Below are 15,866 nucleotides of genomic sequence, written 5' to 3'. Positions count from 1 at the left end.
CAGTAGTAATGTGGTAAGAGGATTGATGGCACTAAAGACCAATAAAAGACACATTGTAGCAACCATCCCCATATGGAACACATGACAGAGTGGGCCACCTTGCTCCACATATAAGGAACACATGACAGAGTGGGCCACCTTGCTCCACACATATGGAACACATGACAGAGTGGGCCACCTTGCTCCACACATATGGAACACATGACAGAGTGGGCCACCTTGCTCCACACATATGCTTCAATCACCCAGGCCCATGATCTTACAGTTTCCTGTATAGTGAGCACATGGTGATTTCCCTAATCAGGAACACTACTGTAATCCAGTGTGCCTGTGAGCTGACTCTCCAAGAGGACACGTGACTCCCTGCGTCATTCCTGTCTCCTGCTCCCACAGCCACTGTGAAATTCACACTCACACAGTGAGGATTAGGCCGTGTGTGTGTGTGTGTGTGTGTGTGTGTGTGTGTGTGTGTGTGTGTGTGTGTGTGTGTGTGTGTGTGTGTGTGTGTGTGTGCAGTCTTGTTCTTCTATCCAGAGGGACAAAGGCTATTTTAAGCTTTGGGGTTTGGTTTAGGGTTACAATTAGGATTAGGTTAAGGTCAGTAGGGTTATGTTTAGGTAAGTAGGGTTAGGTCAGTAGGGTTAGGTGGTAGGATTAGGGTTAGGGTTAGGTTTAGGTCAGTAGGGTTAGGCGGTAGGATTAGGGTTAGGTTTAGGTCAGTAGGGTTAGGTCAGTAGGGTTAGGTGGTAGGATTAGGTTTCGGTCAGTAGGGTTAGGTGGTAGGATTAGGGTTAGGTTTAGGTCAGTAGGGTTAGGTCAGTAGGGTTAGGTCAGTAGGGTTAGGTGGTAGGATTAGGTTTCGGTCAGTAGGTCAGTAGGATTAGGTGGTAGGATTAGGTTTAGGTCAGTAGGGTTAGGTGGTAGAATTAGGGTTAGGTTTGGTCAATAGGGTTAGGTGGTAGGATTAGGGTTAGGTCAGTAGGGTTAGGTGGTAGGATTAGGTTTCGGTCAGTAGGTCAGTAGGATTAGGTGGTAGGATTAGGTTTAGGTCAGTAGGGTTAGGTGGTAGAATTAGGGTTAGGTTTGGTCAATAGGGTTAGGTGGTAGGATTAGGGTTAGGTCAGTAGGGTTAGGTCAGTAGGGTTAGAGAAAATAGGATTTTGAAAGGAAATCAATTTTAGGTCCCCACAAGGATATAAAAACAAGTATGTGTGATAAAGTCAGAGATATGAGGGAGAGACACACGCTACAGGGGGAAAGAGAAAGACAAAAAGGGGAAAAAAGTGAAAGCGGAGGAAGGCTGCGATGAATGTAGAAAATAGTAAAAAATATAGAAAAACCCTGGAATGAGTAGGTGTGTCCAAACTATGAACGTACTTTGGTGCGAAAAGTGCAAATCAAAAAAAGTGCAAATCAATCCCAGAACAACAGCAAAGGACCTTGTGAAGATGCTGGAGGAAACAGGTACAAAAGTATCTATATCCACAGTAAAACAAGTCTTATATTGACATAACCTGAAAGTCCACTCAGAAAGGAAGAAGCCACTGCTCCAAAACCGCCATAAAAAGCCAGACTACGGTTTGCAACTGCACATGGCGACAAAGATCGTACTTTTTGGAGAAATGTCCTCTGGTCTGATGAAACAAAAATAGAACCGTTTGGCCATAATGACCATTGTTATGTTTGGAGGAAAAAGGGGGAAGCTTGCTAGCCGAAGAACCGTGAAGCACGGGGGTGGCAGCATCATGTTGTGGGGGTTCTTTGCTGCAGGAGGGACTGGTGCACTTCACCAAATAGATGGCATCATGAGGATGGAAAATTATGTGGATACATTGAAGCAACATCTCAAGACATCAGTCAGGAAGTTAAAGCTTGGTCGCAAATGGGTCTTCCAAATGGACAATGACCCCAAGCATACTTCCAAAGTTGTGGCAAAATGGCTTAAGGACAACAAAGTCAAGGCATTGGAGTGGCCATCACAAAGCCCTGACCTCGATCCTATAAAATATTTGTGGGCAGAACTGAAAAAGTGTTTGCGAGCAAGGAGGCCTACAAACCTGACTCAGTTACACCAGCTTTGTCAGGAGGAATGGGCCAAAATTCACCCAACTTATTGTGGGAAGCTTGTGGAAGGCTACCCAAAACGTTTGACCCAAGGTAAACAATTTAAAGGAAATGCTACCAAATACTAATTGAGTATATGGTAACTTCTGACCCACTGGGAATGTGATGGAAGAAATAAAAAGCTGAAATAAATAATTCTCTCTACTATTATTCTGACATTTCACATTCTTAAAATAAAGTGGTGATCCTAACTGACCTAAAACAGGGAATTTTTACTAGGATTAAATGTCAGAAATTGTGAGTTTAAATGTATTTGGCTACGGTGTATGTAAACTTCCGACTTCTATCTATCTATCTATCTATCTATCTACATACACACAGTTTGCCATATGTATGTATGTATATATATATATATTTATTTATTACACAATATATTTTGTTTTATGTTTATTAAACTAGGCAAGTCAGTTAAGAACAAATTCTTATTTTCAATGACGTCCTAGGAACAGTGGGTTAACTGCCTTGTTCAGGGGCAGACAGCAGATTTTTACCTTGTCAGCTCGGTGATTCGATCTTGCAACCTTTCGGTTACTGGTCCAATGCTCTAACCACTAGGCTACCTGCCTGTCACTTAGAAATGTCTTGTTTTTTAAAGACAAGCACATTTTTGGTCCATTAAAATAACATCAAATTGATCAGAAATACAGTGTAGACATTGTTAATGTTGTAAATGACTATGGTAGCTGGAAACATAGGTGTACAGAGGCCCATTATCAGCAACCATCACTCCTGTGTTCCAAAGGCAAGTTGTGTTAGCTAATCCAAGTTTATCATTTTAAAAGGCTAATTGATCATTAGAAAAGCTGAAAACTGTTGTGCTGATTTAAAGAAGCAAAAAAAACTGGCCTTCTTTAGACTAATTGAGTATCTGCAGCATCAGCATTGTGGGTTCGATTACAGGCTCAAAATGTCCAGAAACAAAGAACTTTCTTCTGAAACTCGTCAGTCTGTTCTTGTCCTGAGATATTAAGGCTATTCCATGAGAGAAATTTCAAAGAATCTGAAGATCTGGGACAACGCTGTGTACTACTCCCTTCACAGAACAGCGCAAACTGTCTCTAACCAGAATAGAAAGCAGAGTGGGAGGACCCGGTGCACAACTGAGCAAGAGGACAAGTGCATTCGAGTGTCTAGTTTGAGAAACAGATGCCTCACAAGTCCTCAACTGGCAGCTTCAATAAACAGTACCCGCAAAACACCAGTCTCAACGTCAACAGTGAAGAGGCGACTCGGGGATGCTGGCCTTCTAGACAGAGTTCCTCTGTTCAGTGTCTGTGTTCTTTTGCCCATCTTCATCTTTTCTTTTTATTGGCCAGTCTGAGATATGTCTTTTTCTTTATAACTCTGCCTAGAAGGCCAGCATCCCGGAGTCACCTCTTCACTGTTAACGCTGAGACTGGTGTTTTGTGGGTACTGCGGGGATATTTCTAAGTGACCCCAAACTTTGAACAGTAGTGTGTGTGTGTGTGTGTGTGTGTGTGTGTGTGTGTGTGTGTGTGTGTGTGTGTGTGTGTGTGTGTGTGTGTGTGTGGTGTGATATATATATATATATATATATATATATATATATATATATATATATATATATATGAATAAGGACTTACTGGTGGGCTAAGCTCCATATCTGTTCCAATACTGTGACTCTACAGGCCTGGACACTATCCATAGACTATAAGGAGGATGAGACCAGAGGAAATGTGGAGAAGGGGTGAGGAGAGGATGAGAGGAAGAGAAGAGTGAGGTAGTGTGAGGAGAGAATAAGGAAGAAGAGGAGGGATCTCACATCGTTAAGATGTATTAACCTATTTAGGATAGGGGGCAGTATTTTCACGGCCGGATAAAAAAACGTACCCGATTTACAAACCAAAATCTGTCTTCTTTTTGATATACAGACGTTGGATTTAGTGTATTATGCCTGTTCCTTGGAATTTTCTAAATTGGTTTAACAATACTACATTGAACACTACATGGGGATGAGTTATGTCCAGGACATCTGTTTGGTGAGGAGGCCTAGACTTGATTAAAATTGTTGTTTTCATTCATTTCTACGATATAGACAATTTAGACTTTGTGGCTGTGGTAACCAGTGATAACCGCAAATTACCCTAAGCAGAAAACTAAATTATTGCAGCTCATTGTTGGAACATTATGTTAACACAGTTGTTAATGCGAGTGTAGCGAAATGCAATGATATCTAACAAGTAATCTAACAAATTCACAACAACAACCTTATACACACAAATGTAAGGGATGAATAAGAATATGTACATATAAATATATGGATGAGTGATGGCCGTGCAGCATAGGCAAGATGCAGTAGATGGTATAGAGCAGTATATACATATGAGATGAGTAATGTAGGATATGTAAACATTATTAAAATGGCGTGATTTAAGGTGACTAGTGATACCTTCATTAAGTACATTCCTTAAAGTGGCCAGAGATTTGAGTCTGTATGTTGGCAGCAGCCTCTCTATGTTAGTGATGGCTGTTTAACAGTCTGATGGCCTTGAGATAGAAGCTGTTTTTAGTATCTCGGTCCCAGCTTTGATGCACCAGTATTGACCTGGCCTTCTGGATGATAGCGGGGTGAACAGGCAGTGGCTCGGGTGGTTGTTGTTCTTGATGATCTTTTTGGCCTCCTGGACAATCGGACCCCCATTTTATTACGTTTGCAATCGCAACAAATAATCTGCTCAGACCCCAACCAAGGATCATCAAAAGTCGTGCTATAAATTCTCAGACAACCCAAAGATTCCTTGATGCCCTTCCAGACTCCCTCTGCCTACCCAAGGACGTCAGAGGACAAAAATGAGTTAACCACCTAACTGAGGAACTCAATTTAACCTTGCGCAATACCCTAGATGCAGTCGCACCCCTAAAAACTAAAAACATTTGTCATTAGAAACTAGCTCCCTGGTATACAGAAAATACCCGAGCTCTGAAGCAAGCTTCCAAAAAATTGGAACGGAAATGGCGCCACACCAAACTGGAAGTCTTCAGACTAGCTTGGTACCGTGCAGTATCGAAGAGCCCTCACTGCTGCTCAATCATCCTATTTTTCCAACTTAATTGAGGAAAATAAGAACAATCCGAAATTTATTTTTGATACTGTCGCAAAGCTAACTAAAAAGCAGCATTCCCCAAGAGAGGATGGCTTTCACTTCAGCAGTAATAAATTCATGAACTTCTTTGAGGAAAAGATCATGATCATTAGAAAGCAAATTACGGACTCCTCTTTAAATCTGCGTATTCCTCCAAAGCTCAGTTGTCCTGAGTCTGCACAACTCTGCCAGGACCTAGGATCAAGGGAGACACTAAAGTGTTTTAGTACTATATCTCTTGACACAATGATGAAAATAATCATGGCCTCTAAACCTTCAAGCTGCACACTGGACCCTATTCCAACTAAACTACTGAAAGAGCCGCTTCCTGTGCTTGGCCCTCCTATGTTGAACATAATAAACGGCTCTCTATCCACCGGATGTGTACCAAACTCACTAAAAGTGGCAGTAATAAAGCCTCTCAGTAATAAAGCCTCTCTTGAAAAAGCCAAAACTTGACCCAGAAAATATTAAAAACTATCAGCCTAAATCGGATCTCCCATTCCTCTCAAAAAAAATTGAAAAAGCTGTTGCGCAGCCACTCACTGCCTTCCTGAAGACAAACAATGTATACGAAATGCTTCAGTCTGGTTTTAGACCCCATCATAGCACTAAGACTGCACTTGTGAAGGTGGTAAATGACCTTTTCATGGCGTCAGACCGAGGCTCTGCATCTGTCCTCGTGCTCCAAGACCTTAGTGCTGCTTTTGATACTATCGATCACCACATTCTTTTGGAGAGGTTGGAAACCCAAATTGGTCTACATGGACAAGTTCTGGCCTGGTTTAGATCTTATCTGTTGGAAAGATATCAGTTTGTCTCTGTGGATGGTTTGTCCTCTGACAAATCAACTGTAAATTTCGGTGTTCCTCAAGGTTCCGTTTTGGGACAAATATTGTTTTCACTATACATTTTACCCCTTGGGGATGTCATTCGAAAACATAATGTTAACTTTCACTGCTATGCGGATAACACACAGCTGTACATTTAGATGAAACATGGTGAAGCCCCAAAATTGCCCTCGCTGGAAACCTGTGTTTCAGACATAAGGAAGTGGATGGCTGCAAACGTTCTACTTTTAAACTCGGACAAAACAGAGATGCTTGTTCTAGGTCCCAAGAAACAAAGAGATCTTCTGTTGAATCTGACAATTAATCTTGATGGTTGTACAGTCGTCTCAAATAAAACTGTGAAGGTCCTTGGCGTTACTCTGGACCCTGATCTCTCTTTTGACGAAAATATCAAGACTGTTTCAAGGACAACTTTTTTCCCATCTACGTAACATTGCAAAAATCATTATGGTTCTGTCCAGAAATGATGCAGAAAAATGTATCCATGCTTTTGTCACTTCTAAGTTAGACTACTGCAATGCTCTACTTTCCGGCTACCCAGACAAAGCACTAAATAAACTTCAGTTAGCGCTAAGCACAACTGCTAAAATCCTGACTAGAACCAAAAATTAAATCATATTACTCCAGTGCTAGCCTCCCTACACTGGCTTCCTGTTAAGGCAAGGGCTGATTTCAAGGTTTTACTGCTAACCTACAAAGCATTACATGGGCTTGCTCCTACCTATCTTTCCGATTTGGTCCTGCCGTACATACCTACACGTACGCTACGGTCACAAGACGCAGGCCTCCTAATTGTCCCTAGAATTTCTAAGCAAACAGCTGGAGGTAGGGCTTTCTCCTATAGAGCTCAATTTTTATGGAATGGTCTGCCTACCCATGTGAGAGACGCAGACTCGGTCTCAACCTTTAAGTCTTTATTGAAGACTCATCTCTACAGTAGGTCCTATGATTGAGTGTAGTCTGGCCCAGGAGTGTGAAGGTGAACGGAAGGCACTGGAGCAACGAACTGCCCTTGCTGTCTCTGCCTGGCCGGTTCCCCTCTCTCCACTGGGATTCTCTGCCTCTAACCCTATTACAGGGGCTGAGTCAATGGCTTACTGGTGCTCTTCCATGCCATCCCTAGGAGGGGTGTGTCACTTGAGTGGGTTTAGTCACTGATGTGGTCTTCCTGTCTGGGTTGCCCTCCCCCCTTGGGTTGTGCCGTGGCGGAGATCTTTGTGGGCTATACTCGGCCTTGTCTCAGGATGGTAAGTTGGTGGTTGAAGATATCCCTCAAGTGGTGTGGGGGCTGTGCTTTGGCAAAGTGGGTGGGGTTATATCCTGCCTGTTTGGCCCTGTCTGGGGGTATCATCAGATGGGGCCACAGTGTCTCCTGACCCCTCCTGTCTCAGCCTCCAGTATTTATGCTGCAGTAGTTTATGTGTCGGGGGGCTAGGGTCAGTCTGTTATATCTGGAGTATTTCTCCTGTCTAATCCGGTGTCCTGTGTGAATTTAAGTATGCTCTCTCTAATTCTCTCTTTCTCTTTCTTTCTCTCTCTCTCTCTCTCTCTCTCTCTCGGAGGACCTGAGCTCTAGGACCATGCCTCAGGACTACCTGGCATGATGACTCCTTGCTGTCCCCAGTCCACCTGGCCGTGCTGCTGCTCCAGTTTTAACTGTTCTGCCTGCGGCTATGGAACTCTGACTTGTTCACCGGACGAGCTACCTGCAGTAGAGATACTCTCAATGATCGGCTATGAAAAGCCAACTGACATTTACTCCTGAGGTGCTGCCCTTTTGCACCCTCGACAAATACTGTGATTATTATTATTTGACCATGCTGGTCATTTATGAACATTTGAACATCTTGGCCATGTTCTGTTATAATCTCCACCCGGCACAGCCAGAAGAGGACTGGCCACCCCTCATAGCCTGGTTCCTCTCTAGGTTTCTTCCTAGGTTTTGGCCATTCTCGGGAGTTTTTCCTACCCACCGTGCTTCTACATTGCTTGCTGTTTGGGGTTTTAGGCTGGGCTTCTGTACAGCACTTTGAGATATCAGCTGATGTAAAAAGGGCTATATAAATAAACGTGATTTGATTTGTGACACCGGTGATGCGTTGTGCAGACCGCACTACCCTCTGGAGAGCCTTGTGGTTGAGGGTGGTGCAGTTGCCGTACCAGGCGGTGATACAGCCTGACAGGATGCTCTCGAGTGTGCATCTATAAAAGTTTGTGATTGTTTTAGGTGACAAGCCAAATTTCTTCAGCCTCCTGAGGTTGAAGAGGCGCTGCTGCGCCTTCTTCACCAGGCTGTCTGTGTGGGTGGACCATTTCAGTTTGTCCGTGATGTGTACGCCGAGGAACTTAAAACTTTCCACCTTCTCCACTATTGTCCCGTCGATGTGGATGGGGGTGGTGCTCCCTCTGTTGTTTCCTGAAGTCCACGATCATCTCCTTTGTTTTGTTGACATTGAGTGAGAGGTTATTTTCCTGACACCACACTCCCAGAGCCCTCACCTTTTCCCTGTAGGCGGTCTCGTCATTGTTGGTAATCAAGCTCACTACTGTTGTGTCGTCTGCAAACTTGATGATTGAGTTGGAAGCGTGCATAGCCACGCAGTCATGGGTGAACAGGGAGTACAGGAGAGGGCTGAGAATGCACCCTTGTGGGGCCCCAGTGTTGAGGATGAGCGGGGTGAAGATGTTGTTTCCTACCTTCACCACCTGGGGGCGGCCCGTCAGAAAGTCCAGGACCCAGTTGGAGGGTATTAAATGCAGAGCTGTAGTCAATGAACAGCATTCTTACATAGGTATTCCTCTTGTCCAGATGTGATAGGGCAGTGTGCAGTGTGATGGCGATTGCATCGTCAGTGGACCTATTGGGGCGGTAAGCAAATTGGAGTGGATCTAGGGTATCAGGTAGGGTGGAGGTGATATAATCCTTAACTAGTCTCTCAAAGCATTTCATGATGACAGAAGTACGCTCTCGTTGGCTGGCCCTCGCTTCATACTCGTCGCCAAACCCACTGGTTCCAGGTCATCTACAAGACCCTGCTAGGTAAAGTTCCCCCTTAGCTCGCTGGTCACCATAGCAGCATCCACCTGTAGCACGCGCTCCAGCAGGTATATATCTCTGGTCACCCCCAAAGCCAATTCCTCCTTTGGCCGCCTCTCCTTCCAGTTCTCTGCTGCCAATGATTGGAACGAACTGCAAAAATCTCTAAAACTGGAAACACTTATCTCCCTCACTAGCTTTAAGCACCAGCTGTCAGAACAGCTCACAGATTACTGCACCTGTACATAGCCCATCTATAATTTAGCCCAAACAACTACCTCTTCCCCTACTGTATTTATTTATTTTGCTCCTTCGCACCCAATTATTTCTATTTCTACTTTGCACGTTCTTCCACTGCAAATCTACCATTCCAGTGTTTTACTTGCTATATTGTATTTACTTCGCCACCATGGCCTTTTTTGCCTTTACCTCCCTTATCTCACCTCATTTGCTCACTTTGTATATAGACTTATTTTTCTACTATATTATTAACTGTATGTTTGTTTTACTCCATGTGTAACTCTGTGTTGTTGTATGTGTCAAACTGCTTTGCTTTATCTTGGCCAGGTCGCAATTGTAAATGAGAACTTGTTCTCAACTTGCCAACCTGGTTAAAAAAAGGTGAAATAAATAAAATAAAAAAGTGAGTGCTACGGGGCGATAGTCATTTAGTTCAGTTACCTTAGCTTTCTTGGGAACAGGAACAATTGTGGCCATCTTGAAGCATGTGGGGACAACAGACTGGGATAGGGATTGATTGAATATGTTCGTAAACACTCCAGCCAGCTGGTCGGCGCATGCTCTGAGGACGCGGCTAGGGATGCCGTCTGGGCCGGCAGCCTTGCGAGAGTTAACACGTTTAAATGTTTTACTCACGTTGGCCACGGAGAAGGAGAGTCCACAGGCTTTGGTAACTTGTCATGCTCACCCCTTTTATACAGTGTATGGGTGATTGACATGTGATAGGCTACATGTAGTCAGAGTAGCAGTTATACAGTGTATAGGTGATTGACGTGATAGGCTACATGTAGTCAGAGTAGCAGTTATACAGTGTATGGGTGATTGACACATGATAGGCTACATGTAGTCAGAGTAGCAGTTATACAGTGTATGGGTGATTGACGTGATATACATGTAGTCAGAGTAGCAGTTATACAGTGTATGGGTGATTGACGTGATATACATGTGGTCAGAGTAGCAGTTATACAGTGTATGAGTGATTGACGTGATATACATGTGGTCAGAGTAGCAGTTATACAGTGTATGAGTGATTGACGTGATATACATGTAGTCAGAGTAGCAGTTATACAGTGTATGGGTGATTGACGTGATATACATGTGGTCAGAGTAGCAGTTATACAGTGTATGGGTGATTGACGTGATATACATGTGGTCAGAGTAGCAGTTATACAGTGTATGAGTGATTGACGTGATATACATGTAGTCAGAGTAGCAGTTATACAGTGTATGGGTGATTGACGTGATATACATGTGGTCAGAGTAGCAGTTATACAGTGTATGGGTGATTGACGTGATATACATGTGGTCAGAGTAGCAGTTATACAGTGTATGGGTGATTGACGTGATATACATGTGGTCAGAGTAGCAGTTATACAGTGTATGAGTGATTGACGTGATATACATGTAGTCAGAGTAGCAGTTATACAGTGTATGGGGAAGTCATACAGAAGATATCAAATATCTCTGAGAACTCATTACTTGACTTTGATGAAACGTCTAAATTAAAGCCAGGAGATACGATCCCACATGACATGAAAAAATCTTCTTTACACTCTCTTTGGATAATTCATTCCAATCATTTTAAAGTTAACAGCAGGTATTTTGCATGTAAGTTTAAGTATTATGATATCATAATATCAAATCCATAACAGTATAGGGGGCTTGTGTTTGGGGTGTTTGAGTTAACAGTCTTTTTTGTTTAGTCACTGCCATTACATGGGAAATATTATCACCGCCATGGCAGGTATATGGGGTTTGAGTTGGTGTCAATAGAGTCCATGTGCTTTCTGGTCACTGCCAAAACAGTGTACTGGGAGATAGGGTCAGTGCCAATATGATAGGCCTACAGTATACAGTGTATTGGGAGATAGGGTCAGTGCCAATACGATAGGCCTACAGTATACAGTGTATTGGGAGATAGGGTCAGTGCCAATACGATAGGCCTACAGTATACAGTGTATTGGGAGATAGGGTCAGTGCCAATACGATAGGCCTACAGTATACAGTGTATTGGGAGATAGGGTCAGTGCCAATACGATAGGCCTACAGTATACAGTGTATTGGGAGATAGGGTCAGTGCCAATACGATAGGCCTACAGTATACAGTGTATTGGGAGATAGGGTCAGTGCCAATACGATAGGCCTACAGTATACAGTGTATTGGGAGATAGGGTCAGTGCCAATACGATAGGCCTACAGTATACAGTGTATTGGGAGATAGGGTCAGTGCCAATACGATAGGCCTACAGTATACAGTGTATTGGGAGATAGGGTCAGTGCCAATACGATAGGCCTACAGTATACAGTGTATTGGGAGATAGGGTCAGTGCCAATATGATAGGCCTACAGTATACAGTGCTTTAGGGGCGAGAGCTGGTGTCATAGTCATAACAGCCAGCTTAGGCAGGTGTGAGAGACATGGTTGTGTCAAGCAGATGTGCACAACATAACAATAAACCTGCATCTGGGGCCTAAGCCCGAGCTTTAAGAGTAACTGGGGCCTGGATCACTGCCATAAGACAGCCATGTGCATTAGGATCAGTGTGTAAACAGCACATTGGGCTGGACACGCTTGGTGTCATTGAGTTTCCTTACCGGAGTGCCCTGCTCAGCTTGTCGTAGTTCATCTGGGGTTTGCACTTGCGGGCCCCCCATAACCGGGCCACCTCGTCAGGGTCCTTGATGACAAACTCTCCATAGTCCCCCTGCCAGGCGATGACATCATGGTACTCCTCCTTCCTCAGCAGCTCCAGGATGAAGTGCCACAGCTGGATCTGTCGCGAGCCGGGGCTGGACTCGGGTTTGTAGGCCCAGTCTGGAAAGGCAAACCCTGGGGAGGAGAGGGGGTAGACCAGGGAGAAGGGAGTTAGCCTGGAGGTCCGTGGAGCACAGCCATACTGATGGACTGAGACGATTAGCCTTCATAGAGGACAGCACGTTCAGAAAGGCTATGCTCTCAGTCTAAATGTTCACTTATTTCTGTGAGTTTAGACAACACACAGTCACAGGAATGCTGTTTAGTTGCAGGGCAAGACATGAATATTGATTCCAACTCCAATGAGGGGAGAGGAGTTGCCTCTAGCCCTGTCAGGTGTTCTCAGGTGAAGTGTGTTCTAGAAGGCGTGTTGTAGAAGAGGAAAGAGGATTAGTGAGGCCTATTTATGTTCAGTCTTTTAGTTCTCTGTCTGGAGCTTAGAGATGTATTTGTGTTCAGTCTTTTAGTTCTCTGTCTGGAGCTTAGAGATGTATTTGTGTTCAGTCTTTTAGTTCTCTGTCTGGAGCTTAGAGATGTATTTGTGTTCAGTCTTTTAGTTCTCTGTCTGGAGCTTAGAGATGTATTTGTGTTCAGTCTTTTAGTTCTCTGTCTGGAGCTTAGAGATGTATTTGTGTTCAGTCTTTTAGTTCTCTGTCTGGAGCTTAGAGATGTATTTGTGTTCAGTCTTTTAGTTCTCTGTCTGTAGCTTAGGGATGTATTTGTGTTCAGTCTTTTAGTTCTCTGTCTGGAGCTTAGAGATGTATTTGTGTTCAGTCTTTTAGTTCTCTGTCTGTAGCTTAGGGATGTATTTGTGTTCAGTCTTTTAGTTCTCTGTCTGTAGCTTAGGGATGTATTTGGGATCCATCTGTACATCAGTCTGGTTCTGTTTCTACTGTTATTAACACGTACACAGTGCTGCACATCATCGAGTGTGGCTGCTTGTCACTCACACCTGCCTGACCTGGCCTCTTCTCTGCCCTCCTCCTCCTCTTTCCTCTCCTCCACTCTACTTTGTGTTGTATCTGACTCATGGTAGACTGGGTGTAGAAACCACAACCTTCCTGCCACCGTCACTGCTAGGGCGTCCACCCAACCACAACAGTCCTGCGCCGGAAACACTCACTGATCTCCCTGCCGTGATACTACTCTGATAGTGAACACTCACTGATCTCCCTGCCGTGATACTACTCTAATAGTGAACACTCACTGATCTCCCTGCCGTGATAGGACTCTAATAGTGAACACTCACTGATCTCCCTGCCGTGATACTACTCTAATAGTGAACACTCACTGATCTCCCTGCCGTGATACTACTCTAATAGTGAACACTCACTGATCTCCCTGCCGTGATACTACTCTAATAGTGAACACTCACTGATCTCCCTGCCGTGATACGACTCTAATAGTGAACACTCACTGATCTCCCTGCCGTGATACTACTCTAATAGTGAACACTCACTGATCTCCCTGCCGTGATACTACTCTAATAGTGAACACTCACTGATCTCCCTGCCGTGATACGACTCTAATAGTGAACACTCACTGATCTCCCTGCCGTGATACTACTCTAATAGTGAACACTCACTGATCTCCCTGCCGTGATACTACTCTAATAGTGAACACTCACTGATCTCCCTGCCGTGATACTACTCTAATAGTGAACACTCACTGATCTCCCTGCCGTGATACTACTCTAATAGTGAACACTCACACACACGACCACAACATTGGTGCTCTTTCTATGTCTGTGGAATACTATTCATAATGAAAACCTCTCCACCTATTTTCCCTGATTCTGTCACTCTTTCCTACTGACAGAGGAAACACCAGCTAGTCCTCCTCCCTCCTCCCCAAATGTACAACGGAAACTCAGTGTGAAAGGAGGAAACAGACTGTGGGTGTGGGCACATGTTGATGAGTGTTTGTTTGTCTGCCTGCTCGACTGACCTTGATGTAAATGTGTATTCAAGATTGAGAACACGCCAATATGTGAGTGAATGAGTGTATATTCATGAGGCTTGAATGACGAGTTGAATGCACTTGATAGGCTATTTCCTCACATGTGTGTGGTCATGAAGATGTGACAGGTCTGAGCCAGACTGGGCTTTAGCATCACCGGAGTGTTACATAGTTTCAATCAGAGAGAAACACTGATCACCTACTGTTCAATATGACTAACATCCTCTCTACATAACCATTACTCTGGCAGAGAAGAACAGGAGTCCATAGTTCCATGATAAAAATCAGGCCTAGTCAATGCCGACCAATCCCATTCATCAGGGTTTGAGGCCTCCAACTTCCTCCTGACTCAAGTGGCAGGATCTATACATATATAGACTACATTTGAAGTATGAAAACATCTGACACATAAACATTTCAGGGTGAACTATCCCTTTAAGGTCAAGCGACATCATGGGTGTGTATGACGTCACTACAGCAGAAAAGTCACTGCCAGTACAGATGAGCCCTGAAAAGCATCAAAATAACCAAATGTAGCTAGATGTTGGAGGGCCTTTGTAGATGACGGACAGATTGATAGATAAACTCAGCAAAAAAAGAAAATGTCCTCTCACTGTCAACTGCGTTTATTTTCAGCAAACTTAACGTGTAAATATTTGTATGAACATAAGATTCAACAACAGACAAACTGAGCACGTTCCACAGGCATGTGACTAACAGAAATGGAATCATGTGTCCCTGAACAAAGGGGGGTCAAAATCAAAAGTAACAGTCAGTAACTGCTGTGGTCACCAGCTGCATTAAGTACTGAAGTGCATCTCCTCCTCATGGACTGCACCTCATTTGCTGTGAGATGTTACCCCACTCTTTCACCAAGGCACCAGCAAGTTCCCAGACATTTCTATGAGGAATGGCCCCTAGCCCTCACCCTCCGATCCAACAGGTCCCAGACGTGCTCAATGGGATTGAGATCCGGGCTCTTCGCTGGCAATGGCAGAACACTGACATTCCTGTCTTGCAGGAAATCACTCACAGAACGAGCAGTATGGCTGGTGGCATTTTCATGCTGGAGGGTCATGTCAGGATGAGCCTGCAGGAAGGGTACCACATGATGGAGGAGGATGTCTTCCCTGTAATGCACAGCGTTGAGATTGCCTACAATGACAACAAGCTCAGTCTGATGATGCTGTGACACACCGCCCCAGACCATGACGGACCCTCCACGTCCAAATCGATCCCGCTCCAGAGTACAGAGCTTGGTGTAACGCTCATTCCTTCGACGATAAACGCGAATCCGACCATTTATTATTATTATTATTCTTTTTTTACCTTTATTTAACTAGGCAAGTCAGTTAAAAACAAATTATTATTTTCATTGGGTTAACTGCCTTGTTCAGGGGCAGAACGACAGATTTTTACCTTGTCAGCTCAGGGATTCGATCTTGCAACCTTTCGATTACTAGCCCAACGCTCTAACCACTAGGCTACCCTGCTACCCCATAACCAGGACCATCACCCCTGGTGAGACAAAACCGCGACTCGTCAGTGAAGAGCACTTTTTGTCTTGTCTGGTCCAGCGACGGTGGGTTTATGCCCATAGGCGACGTTGTTGCTGGTGATGTCTGGTGAGGACCTGCCTTACAACAGGCCTACAAGCCCCCATTCCAGCCTCTCTCAGCCTATTGCGGACAGTCTGAGCACTGATGGAGGGATTGTGCATTCCTGGGGTAACTCGGGCAGTTGTTGTTTCCATCCTGTACCTGTCCCGCAGGTGTGATGTTCGGATCCTGTGCAGA

At 44.3% G+C, this 15,866-nt stretch overlaps 1 protein-coding gene across 1 annotated transcript in view; it reads right to left on the bottom strand.

The window, feature by feature from the left end:
• erfl3 (Ets2 repressor factor like 3) overlaps positions 1 to 15,866 on the bottom strand; it is a 92,536-nt gene that overhangs the window by 15,412 nt on the left and 61,258 nt on the right. The window contains exon 2 of the mRNA XM_045700549.1: positions 11,952 to 12,186. Coding sequence (XP_045556505.1) covers positions 11,952 to 12,186 — 235 coding nt within the window. The remainder of the gene's footprint in view (positions 1 to 11,951; positions 12,187 to 15,866) is intronic.

Source organism: Salmo salar, chromosome ssa02 (genome assembly GCF_905237065.1).
Source record: "Salmo salar chromosome ssa02, Ssal_v3.1, whole genome shotgun sequence".
Classification (NCBI taxonomy): Eukaryota; Metazoa; Chordata; class Actinopteri; order Salmoniformes; family Salmonidae; genus Salmo; species Salmo salar.
The sequence above is the reverse complement of the archived record's forward strand: the minus strand, read 5'-3'. Positions and strand labels throughout refer to the sequence as shown.